Source organism: Saccoglossus kowalevskii, chromosome 13 (assembly GCF_978046115.1).
Source record: "Saccoglossus kowalevskii chromosome 13, keSacKowa6.1, whole genome shotgun sequence".
Classification (NCBI taxonomy): domain Eukaryota; kingdom Metazoa; phylum Hemichordata; class Enteropneusta; family Harrimaniidae; genus Saccoglossus; species Saccoglossus kowalevskii.
Genome location: NC_140653.1, coordinates 24113966 through 24124730, shown reverse-complemented (window position 1 = coordinate 24124730; position 10765 = coordinate 24113966). Strand labels below are relative to the sequence as shown.

Sequence of the window (10765 nt, the reverse complement as noted above, 5' to 3'; positions counted from 1 at the left end):
TGTATCTCAGAATCCCATACTGGGTTTCAAAACCAACTCATGGAGAGATTGCACAGTCTGATACACATTTGCAAACCTACCAATAAAATCTTTACAGAAAACAAGATGTCAGAAAATCAATATAAGCACTCCTATGAACTGGGTGCCTAACTTTGATCAAGATCTGAAGCTAATAGAAAATCTGTTTAGTTCAAAGTTATCAAATCAAAAACAATACATAAAAAATACATTTCATCCACATTTTAAAAAGAAAATTATTCTAAAATATATGTATTCTGTATTTGACAAACAGTTCATTCGACAAATGAAAACTCACAGGAATATGTTTCAGCTATTAGAACAGATAGATAGAGTTTTTATAATACTAGTTTAAAAACGCACTTCAAAGATTGCAGTGTTTGAAGATGTAGATTCTCAGGAGGCAACAGGACTGTTGACTTCTCCCTCCACTGGACACCAACTATTTACTGTGGAATACTTTATTTTCGCTGGAATAAATTTTCGCTGAAAAGGCTTTTTAGGCGTTTTATGTGGAATTTATTTTCACTGATTTTTGATGAGTTTAATGTGAAATATAGAAAAAAAAGTATATTCGCTGGATTTTATTTTCACGGAAATTCCAAGCGAAAATAAAGTATTCTACAGTAAGTTGATTTGCATACAAAGCAGAGCTTGCAACATGATAGCTATTCATAAAGGGAGTTTTTTTTTTACTTTTCATATAAAACAGTAGTCACACAATGAGGCAGTTCATATTTGTGTCAGTGAATCATTAATATTTGACAGACACCTGTACAAAATACTTGGACTAAAGCCAGCTAAATTTTTCTGTTATCTTGCATGTTTTATGAATCTATTCACATCTAAATGCAGCACTTTTTTTTTGCAATGAGACATTTGTTTTTATTCTAAAATATCTGAATTACTTTGAATAAAGCTGGAAATTATGTTCCTTAAAATAATTAAACAAATAAGGCATGTTTTTGTAAGATATTTACATATTTTAAGGACATTCGGTAGACTGATTCCCCACTGTTGGTTCAACCCCAAAACTTGTTTGTATTCAAAATTAATTATGACAATGCATATTTATATTGAAACAAACTATGGTAAAGGGAATTAAATTCTGTATTGGGAATCCCACTGTCTAGTGGGTGTGACAACCTATTCCATATTGAGGATTCCACTGTCAAGAGAGTGTGGCAACCTTTTCTGTATTGGGAATCCCACTGTCTAGTGGGTGTGACAACCTATTCCATATTGAGGATTCCACTGTCAAGAGAGTGTGGCAACCTTTTCTGTATTGGGAATCCCACTGTCTAGTGGGTGTGACAACCTATTCTATATTGGGGATTCCACTGTCAAGAGAGTGTGGCAACCTTTTCTGTATTGGGAATCCCACTGTCTAGTGGGTGTGACAACCTATTCCATATTGAGGATTCCACTGTCAAGAGAGTGTGGCAACCTTTTCTGTATTGGGAATCCCACTGTCTAGTGGGTGTGACAACCTATTCCATATTGGGGATTCCACTGTCAAGAGAGTGTGGCAACCTTTTCTGTATTGGGAATCCCACTGTCTAGTGGGTGTGACAACCTATTCCATATTGAGGATTCCACTGTCAAGAGAGTGTGGCAACTTTTTCTGTATTGGGAATCCCACTGTCTAGTGGGTGTGACAACCTATTCTATATTGGGGATTCCACTGTCAAGAGAGTGTGGCAACCTTTTCTGTATTGGGAATCCCACTGTCTAGTGGGTGTGACAACCTATTCTATATTGGGGATTCCACTGTCAAGAGAGTGTGGCAACCTTTTCTGTATTGGGAATCCCACTGTCTAGTGGGTGTGACAACCTATTCTATATTGGGGATTCCACTGTCAAGAGAGTGTGGCAACCTTTTCTGTATTGGGAATCCCACTGTCTAGTGGGTGTGACAACCTATTCCATATTGGGGATTCCACTGTCAAGAGAGTGTGGCAACCTTTTCTGTATTGGGAATCCCACTGTCTAGTGGGTGTGACAACCTATTCCATATTGAGGATTCCACTGTCAAGAGAGTGTGGCAACCTTTTCTGTATTGGGAATCCCACTGTCTAGTGGGTGTGACAACCTATTCTATATTGGGGATTCCACTGTCAAGGGAGTGTGGCAACCTTTTCTGTATTGGGAATCCCACTGTCTAGTGGGTGTGACAACCTATTCTATATTGGGGATTCCACTGTCAAGAGAGTGTGGCAACCTTTTCTGTATTGGGAATCCCACTGTCTAGTGGGTGTGACAACCTATTCCATATTGAGGATTCCACTGTCAAGACAGTGTGGCAACCTTTTCTGTATTGGGAATCCCACTGTCTAGTGGGTGTGACAACCTATTCTATATTGGGGATTCCACTGTCAAGAGAGTGTGGCAACCTTTTCTGTATTGGGAATCCCACTGTCTAGTGGGTGTGACAACCTATTCCATATTGAGGATTCCACTGTCAAGAGAGTGTGGCAACCTTTTCTGTATTGGGAATCCCACTGTCTAGTGGGTGTGACAACCTATTCCATATTGGGGATTCCACTGTCAAGAGAGTGTGGCAACCTTTTCTGTATTGGGAATCCCACTGTCTAGTGGGTGTGACAACCTATTCCATATTGGGGATTCCACTGTCAAGAGAGTGTGGCAACCTTTTCTGTATTGGGAATCCCACTGTCTAGTGGGTGTGACAACCTATTCCATATTGGGGATTCCACTGTCAAGAGAGTGTGGCAACCTTTTCTGTATTGGGGATCCCACTGTTTAGTGGTTGTGACAACCTATCCTGTATTGGGAATAGCACTGTCAAGAGGGTGTGGCAACCTATTCTGTATTGGAGAATTCCCCTGTTAAGGGGGTGTGGCAACCTATTCTGTATGGAAGGATCCCTCTGTCAGGAGGGTGTGGCAACCTATTCTGTATTGGATGATCCCACTGTTTAGTGGGTGTGGCAACCTATTCTATATTGGGGATTCCACTGTCAAGGGAGTGTGGCAACCTTTTCTGTATTGGGAATCCCACTGTCTAGTGGGTGTGACAACCTATTCTATATTGGGGATTCCACTGTCAAGAGAGTGTGGCAACCTTTTCTGTATTGGGAATCCCACTGTCTAGTGGGTGTGACAACCTATTCCATATTGAGGATTCCACTGTCAAGACAGTGTGGCAACCTTTTCTGTATTGGGAATCCCACTGTCTAGTGGGTGTGACAACCTATTCTATATTGGGGATTCCACTGTCAAGAGAGTGTGGCAACCTTTTCTGTATTGGGAATCCCACTGTCTAGTGGGTGTGACAACCTATTCCATATTGAGGATTCCACTGTCAAGAGAGTGTGGCAACCTTTTCTGTATTGGGAATCCCACTGTCTAGTGGGTGTGACAACCTATTCCATATTGGGGATTCCACTGTCAAGAGAGTGTGGCAACCTTTTCTGTATTGGGAATCCCACTGTCTAGTGGGTGTGACAACCTATTCCATATTGGGGATTCCACTGTCAAGAGAGTGTGGCAACCTTTTCTGTATTGGGAATCCCACTGTCTAGTGGGTGTGACAACCTATTCCATATTGGGGATTCCACTGTCAAGAGAGTGTGGCAACCTTTTCTGTATTGGGGATCCCACTGTTTAGTGGTTGTGACAACCTATCCTGTATTGGGAATAGCACTGTCAAGAGGGTGTGGCAACCTATTCTGTATTGGAGAATTCCCCTGTTAAGGGGGTGTGGCAACCTATTCTGTATGGAAGGATCCCTCTGTCAGGAGGGTGTGGCAACCTATTCTGTATTGGATGATCCCACTGTTTAGTGGGTGTGGCAACCTATTCTGTATGAAAGGATCCCACTGTCTAGTGGGTGTGACAGCCTATTCTGTATGGGAGGATCCCACTATCTAGTGGCTGTGGCAACCTATTCTGTATGGAAGGATCCCACTGTCTAGAGGGTGTGGCAGCCTATTCTGTATTGAAGGATCCCACTATCTAGTGGCTGTGGCAGCCTATTCTGTATTGAAGGATCCCACTGTGAAGTGGGTGTGGCAACCTATTTTGTATTGGGGGGTCCCACTGTCAAGAGGGTGTTGCAACCTATTCTGTATTGCGGGATCCCATTGTCTAGAGGGTGTGGCAACCTATTCTGTATTGGGAATCCCACTGTCAAGAGGGCGTGGCAACCTATTCTGTATTGAAGGATCCCACTGTCAAGAGGGTGTTGCAACCTATTCTGTATTTAGAATCCCACTGTCTAGAGGGCGTGGCAACCTATTCTGTATTTAGAATCCCACTATCTAGTGGCTATGGCAACCTATTCTGTATGAAAGGATCCCACTGTCTAGTGGGTGTGACAGCCTATTCTGTATGGGAGGATCCCGCTATCCAGTGGCTGTGGCAACCTATTCTGTATGGAAGGATCCCACTGTCTAGAGGGTGTGGCAGCCTATTCTGTATGGAAGGATCCCACTGTCTAAAGGGTGTGGCAGCCTATTCTGTATTGAAGGATCCCACTATCTAGTGGCTGTGGCAGCCTATTCTGTATTGCGGGATCCCATTGTCTAGAGGGTGTGGCAACCTATTCTGTATTGGGAATCCCACTGTCAAGGAGGCGTGGCAACCTATTCTGTATTGAAGGATCCCACTGTCAAGAGGGTGTTGCAACCTATTCTGTATTTAGAATCCCACTGTCTAGAGGGCGTGGCAACCTATTCTGTATTTAGAATCCCAATATCTAGTGGCTGTGGCAACCTATTCTGTATTGGGGGATCCCACTGTCTAGTGGGTGTGACAGACTATTCTGTATGGGAGAATCCCACTATCTAGTGGCTGTGGCAACCTATTCTGTATTGAAGGATCCCACTATCTAGTGGCTGTGGCAGCCTATTCTGTATTGAAGGATCCCACTGTGAAGTGGGTGTGGCAACCTATTTTGTATTGGGGGGTCCCACTGTCAAGAGGGTGTTGCAACCTATTCTGTATTGCGGGATCCCATTGTCTAGAGGGTGTGGCAACCTATTCTGTATTGGGAATCCCACTGTCAAGAGGGCGTGGCAACCTATTCTGTATTGAAGGATCCCACTGTCAAGAGGGTGTTGCAACCTATTCTGTATTTAGAATCCCACTGTCTAGAGGGCGTGGCAACCTATTCTGTATTTAGAATCCCACTATCTAGTGGCTATGGCAACCTATTCTGTATTTGGGGATCCCACTGTCTAGTGGGTGTGACAGACTATTCTGTATGGGAGGATCCCACTATCTAGTGGCTGTGGCAACCTATTCTGTATTGAAGGATCCCACTGTCTAGTGAGTGTGACAGCCTATTCTGTATAGGAGGATCCCACTGTCTAGTGGGTGTGGCAACCCATTCTGTATGAAAGGATCCCACTGTCTAGTGGGTGTGACAGCCTATTCTGTATGGGAGGATCCCACTATCCAGTGGCTGTGGCAACCTATTCTGTATGGAAGGATCCCACTGTCTAGAGGGTGTGGCAGCCTATTCTGTATGGAAGGATCCCACTGTCTAAAGGGTGTGGCAGCCTATTCTGTATTGAAGGATCCCACTATCTAGTGGCTGTGGCAGCCTATTCTGTATTGCGGGATCCCATTGTCTAGAGGGTGTGGCAACCTATTCTGTATTGGGAATCCCACTGTCAAGAAGGCGTGGCAACCTATTCTGTATTGAAGGATCCCACTGTCAAGAGGGTGTTGCAACCTATTCTGTATTTAGAATCCCACTGTCTAGAGGACGTGGCAACCTATTCTGTATTTAGAATCCCAATATCTAGTGGCTGTGGCAACCTATTCTGTATTGGGGGATCCCACTGTCTAGTGGGTGTGACAGACTATTCTGTATGGGAGAATCCCACTATCTAGTGGCTGTGGCAACCTATTCTGTATTGAAGGATCCCACTGTCTAGTGGGTGTGACAGCCTATTCTGTATGGGAGGATACCACTATCTAGTGGCTGTGGCAGCCTATTCTGTATTGAAGGATCCCACTGTTTAGTGGGTGTGGCAGCCTATTCTATATGGAAGGATCCCACTATCTAGTGGCTGTGACAACCTATTCTGTATTGGAGGATCCCACTGTCTAGTGGTTGTGACAACCTATCCTGTATTGGGAATAGCACTGTCAAGAGGGTGTGGCAACCTATTCTGTATTGGGGATCCCACTGTTTAGTGGTTGTGACAACCTATCCTGTATTGGGAATAGCACTGTCAAGAGGGTGTGGCAACCTATTCTGTATTGGAGAATTCCCCTGTTAAGGGGGTGTGGCAACCTATTCTGTATGGAAGGATCCCTCTGTCAGGAGGGTGTGGCAACCTATTCTGTATTGGATGATCCCACTGTTTAGTGGGTGTGGCAACCTATTCTGTATTGGAGGATCCCACTGTGAAGTGGGTGTGGCAACCTATTCTGTATTGGGGGGTCCCACTGTCAAGAGGGTGTTGCAACCTATTCTGTATTGCGGGATCCCATTGTCTAGAGGGTGTGGCAACCTATTCTGTATTGGGAATCCCACTGTCAAGAGGGCGTGGCAACCTATTCTGTATTGAAGGATCCCACTGTCAAGAGGGTGTTGCAACCTATTCTGTATTGGGGGATCCCACTGTCTAGTGGGTGTGACAGACTATTCTGTATGGGAGGATCCCACTATCTAGTGGCTGTGGCAACCTATTCTGTATTGAAGAATCCCACTGTCTAGTGGGTGTGACAGCCTATTCTGTATGGGAGGATCCCACTATCTAGTGGCTGTGGCAACCTATTCTGTATTGAAGGATCCCACTGTCTAGTGGGTGTGACAGCCTATTCTGTATGGGAGGATCCCACTATCTAGTGGCTGTGGCAACCTATTCTGTATGGAAGGATCCCACTGTTTAGTGGGTGTGGCAGCCTATTCTGTATGAAAGGATCCCACTGTCTAGAGGGTGTGGCAGCCTATTCTGTATTGAAGGATCCCACTATCTAGTGGCTGTGGCAACCTATTCTGTATTGAAGGATCCCACAGTTTAGTGGGTGTGGCAGCCTATTCTGTATGGAAGGATCCCACTATCTAGTGGCTGTGTCAGCCTATTCTGTATTGAAGGATCCCACTGTCTAGTGAGTGTGACAGCCTATTCTGTATAGGAGGATCCCACTGTCTAGAGGGTGTGGCAGCCTATTCTGTATGGAAGGATCCCAATGTCTAGAGGGTGTGGCAGCCTATTCTGTATTGAAGGATCCCACTATCTAGTGGCTGTGGCAGCCTATTCTGTATTGAAGGATCCCACTGTTTAGTGGGTGTGGCAGCCTATTCTGTATGGAAGGATCCCACTATCTAGTGGCTGTGTCAGCCTATTCTGTATTGAAGGATCCCACTGTCTAGAGGGTGTGGCAGCCTATTCTGTATGGAAGGATCCCACTGTCTAGAGGGTGTGGCAGCCTATTCTGTATTGAAGGATCCCACTATCTAGTGGCTGTGGCAGCCTATTCTGTATTGAAGGATCCCACTGTTTAGTGGGTGTGGCAGCCTATTCTGTATGGAAGGATCCCACTATCTAGTGGCTGTGGCAGCCTATTCTGTATGGAAGGATCCCACTATCTAGTGGCTGTGTCAGCCTATTCTGTATTGAAGGATCCCACTGTCTAGAGGGTGTGGCAGCCTATTCTGTATTGAAGGATCCCACTGTCTAGAGGGTGTGGCAGCCTATTCTGTATGGAAGGATTCCACTGTCTAGTGGGTGTGGCAACCTATTCTGTATTGAAGGATCCCACTGTCTAGAGGGTGTGGCAGCCTATTCTGTATTGGAGGATCCTTTATGGCAAGATGGCACAGTTTATATTGTTTCTCATATTAAAATCATCATAACTCTGAAGATAATAATAATATTTTTTTCAAATTTATAATTCATTATACATAACTTAAGAAATACAGACAACCAAATTAGACTCTCTTTAGTTCTTCTTTAAGTAAACGTTTCAAAATCCAAATAGTTGGGTGATAATCCAACACAGAACTTTTACAACAAATATGCCAAATACTCCAGCAGTAACCCATGTAATAATGTCGTCCACTATACTCTCCTGATGATTGGGCTGTACAGCTCCAGTCGATGAGCTAATCTCTTGATTCTGTTCACCAGACTCTTGCAGTGGAAGAGAACTCGGACGATGATGACTTACGATGTGGTGATGTAAGCCATGAGTTGACGGGCCTCCCGGGGCTGCATAATAATCCTCAACTAATGGAGGAACCGTAACTAAAATGATAAAAGAACAAAAATTAGTTCAAAACAATATTTTATTCTGCTTTATGAAATTTATGTTGAAGCGGTTGGGTAATTAATGTTAACTTAGGGCTACATTTAAAGCGGGGAGTCGTCACCTGCGCATTCGTCAGTCGTATCGTGTCAATGTTTACAAACAAGCGTCTACCCATGAGCCTTTGCGTTTTTAGCGTGTGTTGTTATCATCGCTTGGGATTCCCGTGCGTGCGCAGGTGACGACACTCCCACTTTAATGCAGGGAGTTGAATCTGGTTCTCCTGAAGATATTTTTAAACCATTTTGAAATAAAATACTTACTCAAGTCAACATCTCTGTCACAAATGTTCAATGAATCTCTCATTCGTTTCCAAAAGTACTGTCTTTCCATACTGTCGGTGATATTTAGATGAACAAATGGCCTGAAATTGGAATCTTTTACGTTTGAAGACACAAATACAGGAATAACAGCATGTCTGTGTCTTCCGCTACCAGTTACCATCTTCTGCAGTGCAACCAAAGATTCATACGTACTCCAACCACCATCTTCAATAAACTGTTTACTAAATAGAATCACACTTACACGACTCTCCTCAGCACTTTGAATGATGTTATTCGCTATGGGTAAGCCTGGTAAATGGTCTCTCTCTTTGGCGCAAACACGTAGACGCCATCTTTGTTCCAACACTGGCATGAAATATGTAAGTGCATAGTCTAGATGTGTTTCGTGATAGATCAAGTTGACATCATATTCAAAACTACCTGTTTGAAATTAGAGAAAATGGATATTAATGCAATAAAAAAAAATTCTGAACTAATTTTTAATCCCATAAAATCTTATTGGTATACCAAGAATTAACAATTGTCTGATTATCGTGTAGTCTCATATTGCGTATTGAATTTATAGGTGACTGAAGCGCGCCCTCTTTTGCAATATTCGAATGACCACAAAGTTGAAAATGCCATTTGAAAAAAGGTAGAGTGGTTGGGAAGAAAAAAAAAATGTCGTGGATAAAGAAATACAACCATTTACAAGATGACTTCATTATGTGGGGAAAAATGCGCACACAAACTTACCAGAGGTCCGTGACCCCTGGGGTAGTTGAAGGGAATCAGTAGATTGCCGACAAAATCGAAACATGGCGAGAAAGATTATGAAATGTCTTTTATATTGTAGAAATAAAGAATTTAAAATGGCGAACTTGTAAGGTTATGGTTTATTTGGACAACGCTCGTAATGGCTTTCTGAAGCTCCGTGATTTGCGTAGAGCTTAGAAATATAAAACCTATCTCCAAGGTTTATAATCGTAACTTACATTGGTCGAGATATTAACAAGCGACTGTGTGTCGACTTCGTTGTGACTATTCCACGGGTCAGAATGGAAACACTTTGTGACAGTCGTCTATATCACAAACACTGTTCCGGAAAACACACAACAGCGTTCCAGCGTTATAATTAGATAATGAGTAAAATAAATACCTGAAGACATTCTTGAAGACATTGTGAAAGTTAACAAAGTTGTTATATTCTCATGTAATCATGACACAGTATCAAAATTGAAGGGAATAGGGGAAACCCCCATAATGACGTCATATGTATTGTGTCCCAGTTTGTATGGGGTACAGTGTGGGTCAAGTCGGGTCAGATCGAGTCGCGTCGCACAGTTATACTATGGGTATATAGATATCATTACTTCGTCAAAATACAGGCTGTGGTTGATTGGCTACCATAACAGACCAATCAGCGAGCAGCATGTTTGTTGAGAGATTTTGTCGGTGTATCAAATTCTGATTCATATTTGCTTCGGTTCAACTTGTTACACCAATAAATACAACCAATACAAATGAATGTTTAATTTTCACTTTAAAGCGGAGGGGTCACCAGCTGCACACGCGCGAGAATTTCGACCTTTTTGAAATGTTTAATTGTAAGGTACTTCAATTTAATCGAAATTGAAACGAAAAGAGTTCAGCCTTTTGTGTTTAAAAAGTTTTTCGAACCTTTGTAGTTTGTAATATTTCATTACAATGGCGGATAAATTGTTCTTATTTAATATTTGACACGTGTTTATTTGTCTGTGCTCTGTGTTAATTATTTCACTGATGTTATTCATTGCGCATCGTCATTTAGCCTGACGAGTCGCATGAGTTGCGCCCTCCGCGGTGCTCCAAACCCAATACCGTTCGGCCGGCGAGGGCGCTACTACGCCTACATGTCAGCCTAATCGTCTTTGTGTACATCTTTTTTGGTCGACATTGTATGTACATTTGTGCATATTTAAAATGCATACCACTCGTGTTTTAGGCGTAATACGGGTTTCCTAAATATGTGTTCCACGCACGTTTTGAACATGTTTACTTCCAATCGACGAATCAAAATAAATATATACATGTACATGTATTTAAGGTCAGATAAAAAAAAAATCGTATTTTGGCCAAAAAGCTGGAGGCGAAGAGTGAAGATTTTATTTCTTTTGCCGAACAGTTTAAAGGTTTATACGTAACGAGAATATTGTT

The 10765-nt window shown here is 42.8% G+C and overlaps 1 protein-coding gene across 1 annotated transcript; it reads right to left on the bottom strand.

The window, feature by feature from the left end:
- Window positions 1-7855: 7855 nt before the first annotated feature.
- On the bottom strand, window positions 7856-9850 carry LOC102809950 (toll-like receptor 4). Its single transcript, XM_006820581.3, has 3 exons — window positions 9729-9850; window positions 8570-9010; window positions 7856-8245 (listed from the first exon to the last, which is right to left on the bottom strand). The coding sequence occupies exons 1-3, from the start codon at window positions 9748-9750 to the stop codon at window positions 7965-7967; spliced, it is 744 nt and encodes a 247-aa protein (XP_006820644.2). The 5' UTR covers window positions 9751-9850; the 3' UTR covers window positions 7856-7964.
- Window positions 9851-10765: the final 915 nt, after the last annotated feature.